General features: G+C 42.5%; 1 protein-coding gene and 1 long non-coding RNA gene across 8 annotated transcripts in view; one reads left to right on the top strand and one right to left on the bottom strand.

Annotated features, from left to right (window-relative positions):
• USO1 (USO1 vesicle transport factor) overlaps nt 1–10,598 on the top strand; it is a 37,714-nt gene extending 27,116 nt beyond the window's left edge. For all 7 annotated transcript variants that reach the window (XM_076337492.1, XM_076337489.1, XM_076337491.1 and 4 more), the window contains 10 exons: nt 66–184; nt 577–758; nt 1,736–1,857; nt 2,882–3,020; nt 4,309–4,472; nt 5,066–5,155; nt 5,932–6,018; nt 7,651–7,749; nt 8,225–8,440; nt 9,629–10,598. In XM_076337492.1, the coding sequence (XP_076193607.1) occupies nt 66–184; nt 577–758; nt 1,736–1,857; nt 2,882–3,020; nt 4,309–4,472; nt 5,066–5,155; nt 5,932–6,018; nt 7,651–7,749; nt 8,225–8,440; nt 9,629–9,706 (1,296 nt within the window). In that variant the 3' untranslated portion in view covers nt 9,707–10,598. The remainder of the gene's footprint in view (nt 1–65; nt 185–576; nt 759–1,735; nt 1,858–2,881; nt 3,021–4,308; nt 4,473–5,065; nt 5,156–5,931; nt 6,019–7,650; nt 7,750–8,224; nt 8,441–9,628) is intronic.
• A 1,190-nt stretch (nt 10,599–11,788) lies between these two features.
• Nucleotides 11,789–13,129, bottom strand: LOC143160150 (uncharacterized). Its single transcript, XR_012995336.1, has 3 exons — nt 13,051–13,129; nt 12,003–12,032; nt 11,789–11,872 (listed from the first exon to the last, which is right to left on the bottom strand). It is a non-coding gene; the product is annotated as an uncharacterized LOC143160150 (long non-coding RNA).
• Between the last annotated feature and the right edge of the window lie 704 nt (nt 13,130–13,833).

The following is a 13,833-nucleotide window of genomic DNA, read 5'->3' as shown; positions in this document are numbered from 1 at the left end:
GGGAGAAGTATGTTACATGTATTGTGCTTATGAAATATCTCAAATATCCTTAACGAGAGCTCTAGCTCACAGGGCAGATAGCTGAAAACCTTGGAGAAGAGGAGCAGCTCGTCCAAGGCCTGTGTGCACTTTTGCTTGGCATTTCCATCTACTACAATGACAATTCCCTTGAAAATTACAGGAAGTAAGTATCGTGTAGAAATAAGAGGTCTGTAGGGAAAGGTTCTGTGAAGGGCAGATGGTGGTTTAAGAGGCTTTTAACTGAGGCGGTGCAGTTGAGAATATTTGGTTCAGTGTTTTCTATGCGCGTTCCTTATGGGATGAAAAATAACTGACCCACCTCTAGCTAGGCAAGCAGACGGTTGTTTTGCATAGGTCCTCCTAACCTGTGTATTCCTGGGCTGAGAACACATGTCAGTGGCAACTGAAAAATTGCATCTTGAATGCGAGGCATCTAGTGCGGTTAAGGCTTGAGACAGATAATCAGAGTTGTAACTGCAAAAACCACCTTGAGGGAAGGATGGGTTGGTTACTTTTCAAGTGTTGCACTGTGATTGATTTGTCTCTTCCTTTTAGAGAGAAGCTGAAACAGCTGATCGAGAAGAGGATTGGCAGGGAGAACTTCATTGAGAAGCTTGGCTTCATTAGCAAACATGAACTTTATTCCAGAGCTGCTCAAAAACCACAGCCTAGTTTTTCTAGCCCAGACCACATGATGTTTGATCATGAATTTACCAAGCTTGTAAAGGAATTGGAAGGTGAGATGTTACGCTCATTTCTGTAGTTTTTGTGATGCACTGATGACTGAACTACCGAATGTGCTGAATGTAACCCTTTTAAAAGTGTGATGATAGTAAAATGGAGTATTCTGAAAAACATGTTACAGTAATAACTGTAAGTAATCATATACCCAAGCTTGCAGTTCAAGTATTTAGTGAAAATACTCCCAGTACAAGCCCATAATCAGGGCTTGTACTAACTGGATAACTTGATATTCTTAGGTGAAGTGATGCTTAATACATGCTGTGAGTTACCACTCTATGGTCAAGAGGTGTATTTACCTGTGCTCACGTAGAGACTAAAGTATTGGGCACATACCGATGGTCACAGAAGCTTTATTTGTGGAAGTGTGCAATCTAGGTATTTGCTGTTTCTAACTGATTCATTAAGAAAAATTATGAATGCTGAATTTCCTGGCTTGTTAGAAAATGATAGGGACTTTCTTTAGTGTTTTCTGTCCTTCACAAAAGAGACAGGTTGTCATCATCCTTAACATCTAACTAATGTCCTGTTTATTAATATTGCCCGACTTAAATCAGTCTAGAGAAGGAGAGAACCTTGAAGCAGCAACAGCGAAGATGGCTTTGCCCAGTCACGTTTCATCTGCATGTTGCCCTTGTAGTCCTAAGTCTTTCACTTATTTGCACAACCACTTGGGCAACAGTTGTAGTGGAGCCGTAATGCAAGTAAAACCACACCTTTTCTGATAGGAAGCACTCAAAACAGCCATTTGCTTTTCTGAAACTGTGTAAAGCAGTAAGTGTGCAAGCCTTGCTGTAAAAAAATTGTCGTTTCCTATTTTTTTAAACCTGTTTGTGACAATTGCCTTTTTTGAAGTGCAGGTTGAGTTTCTAATGCCATGAACTCAGTTAAACTGAGTGAGGCTGTGAGACTGTTTTGAGGACAAAAAAAGATATGTGAACTGGGCTTTAGTTGACAGAAACTTTTTTGACAGGTGTCATAAGTAAAGCTATTTACAAGTCCAGTGAGGAAGATAAAAAGGAGGAGGAGGTCAAGAAGACGTTGGAACAGCATGACAACATCGTGACTCACTACAAAAAAGTCATTAGAGAGCAGGTAAGAGGGAGTTACACTGTACACGTGCCTCCGTAAGTTCTTTACTCTGCCTTTCAGAGGTACCACAGTGCAGTTTGATACCCACTGTTCCAAAACAAATAACAAGGAATCTAGCAATGCAGAAACACTTCTTAAAAAAACTTAAGCCAACTTCTGGTTCGACTGAAATGTCAGTGTTTAGATCACTGGATAAGTTCAATTCTTTTCCTGGGGTACATCTGCTCTTCCCCTGTGTTTAACTGTTTCTTTTCAAATGAGTAACTGTAGAACTTGCAGCCCTTCACAAAGAGATGTAATTCTCAGTTCTGTGCTCTCACCTTTGCAAAGATGACAGATGAAATGTGGCTGAATGAAGAAATGAAATTTGTCAGTCAACTTTGGGTATACCTGCTGTGGTTGGACTCTCAAAAACTTTTTTTTTCCCCACAGTAGTTCACTTGTTTTGTTGCCACAGCTTAGACAGAGAAGTAGAGGAGCAAAGCTAATTAACTTAAATAGCTAATGGGGAACTGAAGCAGGTGTTTTTAGTTCAGGGATCTGGAATGGACACAGAATATAGTGTACGTGTGGAATTAAGGGGCACTTTTGAACTGCCAGTGAGGCTTTATTGAACATGTGATGACTGCAATTACCACGACTTCTTTAAAGACTCTTGAAGTGGACCAAATGCGTGCAGGCTTCAGTGTGATGGAGAAAAACTACAATCGTCAGATTTCATGTATTTCCTTTTTCTTTCTCCTGTTGTCCCTGGTGTGGGGATGCTGGAGGTCTCCTCCAAAAGATTCGGAAGGCATTGGTCTGGTGCGAGAGGCTGCTTCTGTCTTTCCCAAGCTTTTCTCCTAGGAATAGCTATGTAGGTTTGCATGAGGCTTTTCTGCTCATCTGTCACAGGTAGCACTGACAGTGTCACTAACCGGTAGTGTGTAATGGTGCAGTTAAGGTTTTTCTGTCTTTATTTGCCTTCCTGACAGTGTTGTATTCAGAAGTGCTATTACTCTTAAGTGCCTTTTCTTTCCTTTCACAGGACCAGGAGCTTGATGAATTAAAACAACGAATTAACACTTTAACATCTCAAAATGAACAGCTTCAAGCAACAGTTACACAGCAAGTGTCACAGATCCAACAGCATAAGGACCAATATAATCTCCTTAAAGTACAGCTAGGTAGGCTTCAGAAAGAAAAATAAAAAATAATCTTGCTACTGCAAAGACCTTGTGTGATTTATGGCAAGCTACGGAACAGCTCCCGCAGACAGCCTTCTATCACTTCAGGCATGCTGTTGTATGTTCTGCAGCATATGAAAACTTCCCGTAGAGATAAAATACACTTTTTTCAAGTTGATGTTGAGCATTGCAAACAATTTTGTTTAAGCATCAGATTTGCTTCATTATCTAAAAATACTAGGTTTGGCTTTAAGTGCCTTTAAACTTACAGAATAAAGCACAGTGAGAACCAAGAGGACAGCTTGAAAATGTGAACGAGGTATAATTTGTTCTTGCTTTGCGCTTAAGTCTTGGGTCTCCTGAAATAATAGTACCGTTTTCTGCGAGATCTGTTTGAGCGCTTGAGCTGGGGCCTGTCTGCCACGTAGGCCGGCTTAGGGGGAAAACAAGCACCTGAAGAAGACTGCTGTAGTCCAGACAGTTCACTTAGATGGACGCATGGAAATACCGTGATTAGCAATAGCTTCTGACCTGATCCCGGTATCACTTCGGTTGCCCACGATGAAAAGCCAAAGCCCTTCCTTGTCACCCTAGCTACTTTCCCGCAGGTGTGCCTGGTGAGGGGTAAGAGCTGAAGCTTGCTTGTAGGAACTGTTGGCTACCAGGGAACTGCCAGTAGAGGCTTTCTATACCTTTGTTTCTTAAGTTACTCCAAAATAGTCGTTGCCTGTTCAGACTTAGAACACAAACAGATGGGCCACGGTGTGTGCTGAAGTTTGGGTCTGTGAATGAAAGCATGAATTAGGGAAGAACTGTGGTATGGCAGATGTGCAAGATGAGGCCTATTACTATCACTAGAGAGATTGCTAACTGAATGCTTAAATCAGGACAGTATATTCAAGCTATTCCAAGGTCAAGATGCCTGATAAGCTGGATATGACATGATTTCAAAAAGTAATTCTGCCTTCAGGATTATTTACGATTAAAAATACGTAAGGAAACAATTGTCCTTCCTCTAGAGCATAATTTGTCTATGAACTTATTTTCGATGAACTGAAAGACTGAAGCAGGGTGCAGGTGCAGCCACAAATATGTACTTGAAGGAACAGCAAATTAGAGTTCTTTATTCAGCTTTTGATAGAGAATTCTTACATGCTCTGCTTTGGTGCTCGTATTGCCCTGCGGGGTGGGAGGAGGATGGGCGATAAATACTGTAATTGGTGTGTTTGAAGCTAACTTCAAAATGATGTTGGTGTTTGTGACCTTTGTTATAAACTCTGTCCTCTAGGAAAGGACGCTCAGCATCATAATTCCCACAGTGATACGTTTCAGATGAATGGCATTCAGATGGAAGAAGCGAGCAAATTGAAAGAGGAGTTGGAAGAATGGAAAAACAAGCATGAGCTGCTGCAAGGGCAGTTAAGGGAAAAGGATTCTGTGATTGAAAAATTGGTAAGCGCTCACTGTCTCAGCAGAACTTGATGCAGCTTCCAATTCCTGTTTTCAAATGTAATTTGCCTTAAGCTGTGATGTCCTCATTATGATGGGAATCAAGCAACCATAGCTGATCGCATGCTGATAATAGGAAGTAAGGTGGGAGATGGCTTCAGCAGAGCCTTTTCTGCTTCACACTGTGCCCAAGAGTAGTTTGCGCAGCTGACCTGTTGTCCTGTAGAATCTGTTTTTTAGCATGTTTTGGGTAGGAAAAAACAGTAGGCGTTTCCTAGGAGCTTAGTGGGGGTAAGACATATTTGTGGTGGCCTGTGTTTGGTGGCCTGCTTGTCAAAATGCAGGATGATGCATGCTTCTCATATTTTGTGCATGTCTTCTGCATTTGAATTGGTGAATGCTTTTGCACCCCCCTTAGAGACCGTCCAGCTGCTCTCATGTAATTGGAGAGCTTTGTAACATGCATTACTTAGCCTGTTTGGACCTTCTCTGCTGGGAACTTTGATCATGCAAGCACACAGTTTGCTTTGTGTTCTGACAACGTGACTTACTTAGTCTGTCTAGTTCTATGGCTGATTTTCCTGTTGCTATTACAGAAGTCTTCACAGCTGGAAGTGGGAACAACAGAGCAGTCTTTGCAGACCAGCAAGTCTGGTGGCTTGGAGCACAATAATGAACTACAGAAGGTGAACTTGCGGTATTTCAGCGAAGCTGCAGTGAACAGTGGTAGCTCGGGATGGGAAGGGAGCTTTGTCAAACTTCAGGGAGGAGCATCGATTCCTGAACATGTTGATGTTTTTAATGGTGTGGTACTAATCCTGGAGCATCAAGATTATGGATCCAGAAAAGAATCAGTTGTTTTTGCTAAGCAGGTTTGAGCCAGCAGAAGACACTTCAGCTGACTCTTCAGACTTGCAGAAACTATCTGTTTATCCATTGCAAAACGTATCTTTAAATGTTGATATGAAAGCTTCCAGGTATTAGATGTACAGCATTCAGTAAGTGTTTTAAATATCTGCAGATTCAGTAATTTAAGGTAGCTGTTGCTCAAAAAATACCTAGCAGAGTTTCTCTGATTAGAGAACTAATAATGCCTGGATTGGTAGGTGGTTATGGGTTTCTGCACCAAGAATGGTAATGCGTAGAGGATGCTAATGGGAACGCTAGTGGTGTGAAACACTTAAAAACATGACTGAGGCTCGGACAGGTGCCTTGGTTGGGCATTCCACAGAAAAGAGTTCGTAAGAGCAGGGCGGAAAATGGTGCATGTTGCTGACTAGCTTTGTCTTCTAGAAAAATGGTTGCTGTGCTCTCATTGAGAGAGGGATGCAGCTTTTCTTTGATGTATGCTAGTATGAAGCAGTTAGTCTGGTAGCATTTAACTTAAGAGAAATTTAATGTGAATAACTACCTTGCTTTATCAAATTAACTTAAAAGTATATTTTGTCTTTGTTTCCCAAAGGAATTAGAAACGCTCAGGAGTCAGATAGAACTACAGTCTGCAGAAATCTCGAAGCTTCAGATTGAGAATCAAAAGCTACAAGTAATGGTACCAATGAAAAAGTTCCTTATTTTCTCTTTGGGGACTAAATCTTGAAGACTTCGCTTTCCTGCTTATGCTGTCTGTAGCTATTGTCCTAAACCAAGCTTGTTTTAAGAATACACATCAGCAAGTGATTCCAACAGTGTTTTAAACGCAGTAACGTGTTACCTAGACAAATCCTTCATGAGCAAAGAGGGGACTTCCAGTCAAGTTAGTGCTCTGTGAGGCCATTGGTCCTTGGTTTTTTTGAACAAAGGGATACCACCTATTCAGTGTTTTAAGCTTATACCCTAATCAAAGGAAGTAGTCTCTTGTGAGACACAAATGCATGACATATGTACGTTAGAGGGATCATTATTCTTATGAACAGTTGAGGATACCAATTTGGAAGTTGACGTACAGTTGAATGGCAAATGGTAGGTACATCAGTCTGTGCAGACCTCCAAATGCTTCAGAGCTTTTTGTAGCTGTGTATTGAAAAGATTAGCCAATAAAGCCTTACAGAATAGCTAAATAAGCGCGATTGTGTCCTCAAAACTAGCTAATGGCATTAGAAAGTGAATGTTGAGCTAGACAACTTAAATGACGAGTTGCATGAAAATGTTACAGACGTTTCCACAGCAGAACTAACAGATAAAGCTGCAGGAGCAGGGCCTCACAAACAATTGAAACGATGACAATATGTGATGTTCGGTGCTGAAGCAGAATGAGGGTAACTCCTGTGTGCCCTGCTTGACAACTCTGCTATAATGAAAAGAGGGTAGCTGATCTGTGGTAGCTCGACTCGCTTAAACTCTTGCTTCTGGCTGGTTTGTTCCGACTTCTGCATCAAATTCTAATTTCGGTATTGCAAGAAAGAGGACTTGTGTGGGAAAAATATCAAGTGTTTAGTTTAATGTACAGATTGTCTGACAGAGGAAGGCTTTTAACACTTCCACTGTCAAAAGTCTCAGCTGCTCTGATATAAGATGCCATTGCACGTGTTGGCCATGTGTGCTCATGAGGCAGAGGCACGTTCAAGTGCTCCATGCTGCGACCAGTTGTCAGACCACCTCATTGCCATCCTACAGACTGCCTATTTTACTTTTCCTAGAGCTTTGACTTAAACGTGGTATAACTGGAGAAGCAATTATCTTGAATTCATGCCATGTTGCAGTTTTAGCTGAGAGACAGCTGCCGCATTTTGGAAATAGTAACTTTGGGTAGGGCTGGCTGAGACTCAACTATTGCTGTTTTTAGAAGTCACATAGAAAGATTCGGATATTTAGCTGAATTAAAAAAAAAAAAAATCTTTGGCACTTAAGAAGCACCTGAGTGAAGGCTGGTGGCCTGTAATAGACAGGGTCTGCCTAGAAAAAACCTAACAGTCTTTTTAGAGTGCAACTTCTACGAAATAAGGGTTGCGCCTCGTATTCTCCTTTTTGTGTGCATGTGCATATGTATTTATTGAGACCCCAGGAAGCACAGATCTGTTTCCTGATGCCTTGCAGCACAGGATGTATACAACTACCACACCTTGGCTATGCTGTAAGAAGAAAATATGCTTTTAAATTGTACGTCTGACTCTATAATGTCTTAACTTGCTGTCTTTGTATGTGAGGCAATCAGTGCTCTGATACTGAAATTTCTTGTCCATAGAATACAACTGCAGATCCTGCGTTAGGAGACAGCGGTGCAACAGCAGCAAACAACTCTGAATTGGAGGGACGACTTGAGCAAGAAATAAAAGAACTGAAGGTTGGTAGTGGGTGAACACCACACCAAGTCACTTAATACTCAGCCTTCAGTTAGGAGGACTTCTACGATAGGAAAGGCTTTGGATGGAAGTGGTTTGTTTCCTCAGCATCTTAAGTGTTTCAGGCTACGTAGGGGAAGCTGGATGCGTCTCCTCCTTCATTTTTCATTTGGGGAATGTAGGCCTTGTCTGCCTTGAAAGAGTTGGTAAGGACAGTCTAGGAAATAGCTTTACTCTGACGTGGACTATCCAGTTTGGCTGGGAGGAAGGTAGCCACTATTAAGACTTCTACCTACCTTACTCCTGGTTGGTAATAAGGGGAGTTTGGGTAAGGAGGTGTGTGGGAGCAAGACCACAGGGCGCTTGGTGGGGTTGGAGCTGTTACAGGTAGCGTATCGAACGTGTTTGTAGGAAACAAGGCTTCAGCTGTTCCTGTGCTTATGGTATAACTTGGTGCGGGATTTTTCCTGTTGCCAGAGTGAAGTCAAAGCCCTTTCCGAGGAAAAAGAATCACTAAAACAGCACCTGGATTCATCCAGTAGTACAGTTGCTATCTTGCAAGATGAGAAAAGTAAACTTCAGCAAGAAGTTGCAGAATCAAAGAAAGAACAGGATGATCTTCTGGTGCTTTTGGCTGACCAGGATCAGAAACTATCTGCACTGAAGATCAAATTGAAGGATCTTGGTGTACCGGTAAGCAAAACAATGGGTCAAGTGAGCTCTCGGGCCAGGCAGGTCTGAGCAGTCTGGGTATGGCAATACTTGATCCAGTAAGGCTGGTGAGGCATCTTTCTATAAATACAGGGCTGTTGAATCTACCAGAGTTGCTTTCTGAACTTATATTGGCAGCCACCAATCAAAGATGAGGACTGCCCCTTGAAAGAAGTGTTCAGCGTAGGGATTTGAGAGGTACCTGCCAAACTCCTGTGAGGAAAACTACTTGTCATGTATGTGTCTGGAATGATACCTGACCACGTGCCTGGCCTTGCTGCAGCTTATCCTGGCTGCCAACTAGAAAGCAGATGATGGCCGCGTTAGAATCCTAAGGGATTGTTCCACAGATAATACAAGTGATAACTAGAAAGCTTTAGTCCGCTTCTTAAGCAGCGCTGCAAACTGTCTGGGCAGTTGCTTTCAAGAATCCTTGTGACTCGCAGCTGGACGTGTGACACTAAAGTGGACATTAACTAGCTGTTGTGCTGCAGTTATTGTGGCTGAACACCAGGCTAGAGCCTGGGTTTCCTACTGGGAGACAATGATTCTGTCGTTCATGCAATCCTTCTTTAAGGAAGTTAGATTTTGGTAGTTAACAGTCATCTGGTTTAGCTTCAGCTGCAGGAATAGGACTTTAAAGAGTCTGTGGTGGGCGGAGGCATTATTTGTATTGAGAAGTATTTGTAGCAAGTGTAGATCCTGTAAGTGTAGCCAAGGAATCTTTGAGTCTGTTGACTTTTAAAAGACTTAAATAGGGAGAAAGTACCCTGGAAGACACGAGCAGCTTAACTCGTGGAATTGCAAAGCACTGGACAGACATGTTTTCCTCCTCAGCCTATCTGGTGAAGAATTGTGGGTTTTAGTTGACGCAACTGTATGGGAAACAGCAGCGCATATGAAGTTGCTTACTCGAACGTGCAGGGCAGAACTGATGGTGCTGAACGGAGGCTGTTGTTCCCAGTAGTCAGCCATCCTTAGCAGAGAAGTTAAAAACTGTGTGACTTTACAAAACTATAGTTGACTTTATCAAAAGCTAATTGATACAGCATGATAATTTTAGGTTAGCTGTATACTTACTTTCCACTCCCTCAGCATTTTTTTTGCCTTCAAAAGGTTTGATCAGAGTAAGGGATGTTACTGCTCACAACAGATCTTTCTTAATTTCAGGTTGAAGATGAAGATGATATTGAATCTGGAGATCAAGGCGATGAAGATGAGGATGGGGATGAAGAGGAGCAAGACTAGAATGCTTTTGTGTGTTACCATGAAAACTAGATTGCGTTGTTATTGGGGGAAAAAAAATTCTATTATTGGTATACAAAGCAAAACATCTGCTTATGAGAAGCAGATGGGAAAATGGCAACCGTGAGACTAGTTCTACGTTACTGAAGTGTTTGAAAACCCTTCATACTAGGTAAAGCAAACAAAAATCACTGTTTAAGTTCTACATGAGTAGCCCAAATTGTACTTGTTTAGAAGTTGCTTTAGACATTGTTTAAAGCATGGGGATGACAATGTTGCTGCCTCAGTTCATTGTCATTGACGGAAGTTCTGTGCATTTGTCTATGGTTTTAACCTTCTGGAACTCTTAACATAATTAAATACAAAAGCATTTGGTTTAACACCTGTCAAATGGAATCATTGCCCCTGCCTTCAGCATGGAGCTTAAGTGTAATTCATGGCTTCTTTTGAAGGGCAGTGGCGAGGTGGAAGGCTTGGGGTGGTTGCGGTGTGCGGTGGCCGCTCTGCCGGCCTCGTGGGCTGGTTCTCTAGGTGCGAATGGACCTGCACAGCGTCGAGTGCCTGGACACCTGATATGGCTGCATTCGGAACCTCCCGGGGGGAACCGCAACGCTATGCTAATAACGTGGAAGAAAGGTAGCGTTTTTAAGAAGAATCCCTATGGAAAAACAAAGACCAATACGCTCTTTCTAAAGATCTGATATGCTACTGAGTCAGCATAAAAATAAGTAAAAATCTTGTTGTTGACTACTTCAGTAAGGAAATGAAAACTACTATGATTTATATAACTTATTGGCTCTTGACGAGTGAATAAAAGATAAATTTTTGAAAGAAAAAACTGAATACAGTAAATGCATCAATTTCATTTTTTTGGTAATAAAAATAGGTACGTCCACTTAGTATTCATTTAATTCTTTTGTCCTGTTATAATAAAATAAATTTTAATACACATGTAAAATTCTCTATAACCAGTCGGACTCTCATCACATGAGTATATAGGGGTGCTGCTTCAGTTTTTGCGTTTTTCAACAATACAGACTTCAGTAGCGGCTTAACTTCCTTAGAGCTTTTTTTTTTTTTTTAAAAATAAAATCATTCCTTAATCAAATGCTAAGTTGAGGAAGACCAGGAAAGAAAGACTTTTTCAAAGTCACCTCAGAAACTCAGTGTGTGTTTAACATAAAATTATTGGAAGGAGTAGTTTAAATAAGCTCCACTCTTGCATTCCATCCTTGGGCAGATTTTTTTTGGAAGTGGGGGGAAAAGAGCAAGGATGAGAACCAGTGGTAGAATAGGAGCAGAAATACTAGGTGGCTGTGGGGGACTTACTTCCATACAACATGACCTGGTTCTTATCTGCAATGTGACTTGCCTTCTGCTGAACACTGCACATCAACAAGGAGCTGTGAGCAAGCAGCTCACAGGCGTTGCCTGTCCACCTTCTTTTTCTATGCAAAATCCAAGAATGAGGGCCGAAGCATGCGGGCCCCAGAAAGCTGTTCCTCCCTCTCTCCCTCTCTCTCTCTCAAATGGCACTTTAATAGAAGAATGGAAAGGAAGGGCATGCTCGCTTCTTAAGGAGTTTAAATTTGCATTGAGTGATTCAGTCACCAGTGTTACCACCTGAAGACAGGGGAGCTCCTTTCTGCATGTCTTGGGAAGTCAGTTTTAAAAATGCCTTTTTTTTTATGCACCCTGGTAGACGTGACAGCTTCAGTACCCAGGTATCCTGTGAGCTTTGGCACTGCTGTTTGCTGCTGTCAGCAGTACCACCCCCAGGGAGGTGGTGACAGTTTGTCTTACCCTAGTTAGACGAGACAGACCTACTTATTGACTTGTGCTTGAACCTCCTCCCCCATCACTGTCAGCTGTCCTGTGAAGTAGTGCTTTTCTTTGGAAGTGTTGGATCCTTCAGCAGAGAGGGAAGGTGGCAATGGAGAAGGAGCGGTGTCAGGAAGCCTTGTGGCTTTGTCATGTATGGAGAGCCTGGAAAGCTGATGTGGCCTGCAGAGCTGGACAAGCAGGGAAATCTGCTCTTCCCTCCCCATGTCCCGCTAGGTGATCTGTGACCTTGCAGGCTCTTTGTCTATTCTACGCACCTTTTACATTGCCCCAGATGTTTTTACTTTATTGTCTTCTGTGTGCCTTTCTGCGAGGTCTCTAAAAATGCTGTGGGCAGAAATAAACAGATATTTATGTAAGTTGTTCTTCAGTATGCAGTCATGCCCTAGGAGGCAAGCATGCCTCTAGAGTAGAGGGAAGGGGAATAGAGAAAGGAAGATACGGAAATTAAACGAACCTTTTCCTTACGCTGATGAGATGGAATCGCCTGAAAAATAAGCATAAACACAGACTCAGTATGTGAAAGCACAAGGCACGTGATTGATGGTCTGGCGTGATCTTGATCAGGAGCTGTTAATCTGGCAAATTTACCTGGACATCAGTGCCACTCCCAAAAGATGGTATGCCACAACATTTTTTAGTTGCCATTCTCTGCAGTGTTATGCTTGAGAAGTTCTTCCTTTTGGATGCAACTTCAAAATGTTTGAAATTGCAAAAAATGAAGGAAGAGATAACTAGGTGGGGTAGGAAGTTCAGGAGACAGACAAACTGGTTACAAACAGGTTTTAAAGAAGCCTGTTCAAAGCACTTTTCCCAATTAGAAAACCTGTTTTGTTGATTATTTTATTGCACCATCCTAGTGGTATATCCTTCTGCTGGTAGTAGACGTGTCTGGATTGTAACTGTATTTTTGTCAAATGGGTGGCCTTTGCCCAGAAGGTATTCATTTGACTGTGCGTTCTTGGCTGTGTCGTGAAAATTATATTTATTCTTAATTCTTTGGAATCTTCTCTTGTCCCATCATGACTGGGACATCATGAATGCAGGGTGTTTTTCCTCACTCTGCACAGTGTTTGGATCCTTTCCACATAGCCTCTTTGTCAAAGCAAGCAACTGATCATAGCGAGGACGTAAATACATCATAGATTTCTAGCTTGCTCGTTGCACGTACTGACATTGATACAGATAAACAGGCCAAGAGGTGCTGAGCTGCAGAGAGTACCAGGAGTGAAGAGCAGAAGCAAGTAACTCTGATTATTGTATGCTAACAGTAGAACACCATAACCCACTTGGGAGTCCAGAGCTGGTGCTTATGCGCCGTGCCCAGACCAGGCAGTGTGGGCCCCTTCATATACACCCTTTCAGTGCAAGGGTTTTCAGGAAAGGTCCAGTGCTGCCTGGTCTGAACATGGGAAGTCTTTGTAATTTCTTTGAGACGGCTGCTACACCGTTTTCTGGATCAGTTGTTTGCAAAGGATGGACTTCAAGGAAGCAAAAAGCCTTACCTGTGTTACGCAGCCTCTCTCTGCTGCTAGTCTTCTGCAAGCTCAAAAATGGCCAAACCCTCCTCGTTTGTGTGAAGTTCTTCCTAGAAAATAAAATCAAAACAAAGTTTTCAGCAATGCATACAGGCTTAAGAGATTTTTTTTTGTAAATAATTTACTAGAAAGAATGTCTCCCTTTCTTTAAGCTATAGGAATAAGGGAAAGTTTGAGTGGGGAGAGATTGGAGACTGATTGAGGGGGGGAAATTGGTTGCTGAGCAATCAAATCCCTGGCCTGTGCAGTGCTCGGCTAAGGCGGGTGTGGGTGTCCAGGAAACGCGTCTGCTCACTAAAGCCCTTTGGCCAGCTCTCAGTGCTGCCAGTGTTTGGCGGTGTGAGCGGGACTTAATGCTGGCAAACCTGACACCTCTTGGGATGGGTCGGGTGCCCCCATATCACCTGTGGCATCGTTCTCCCTTCTATCAAGAGGATTTTTAACCATTCTGCACTCCCCCAGCCACCTTGCTCGCTCAACCGATCCATCCCATGGGCAAGGTTTGCCATTGTCCCACAGAGTGGTTCCTCCCTCAGCCTCCAAGAGACACCGGAGGAGAACCAGGACTTTTTCTCCTGTTCCTCCTGAGTGCCCAGGTGTTCACCAAACAGCATCTCTGCTTTAAATAAATAGCTGTCTGGGTTATCCCAGCCTCGTGCATTCATGAGCAAAAGGACAGCAGTTGCAAAAGGACAATTGCCATCAAACAAGAGCAAAGTCCCTGTGGTTGGCTGAGTTGAGCGCTTTTCT

This window comes from Aptenodytes patagonicus, chromosome 4 (assembly GCF_965638725.1).
Source record: "Aptenodytes patagonicus chromosome 4, bAptPat1.pri.cur, whole genome shotgun sequence".
Lineage (NCBI taxonomy): Eukaryota > Metazoa > Chordata > Aves > Sphenisciformes > Spheniscidae > Aptenodytes > Aptenodytes patagonicus.
Note: the sequence above shows the minus strand (reverse complement) of the source record. Positions and strands in the feature narration are given on the sequence as shown.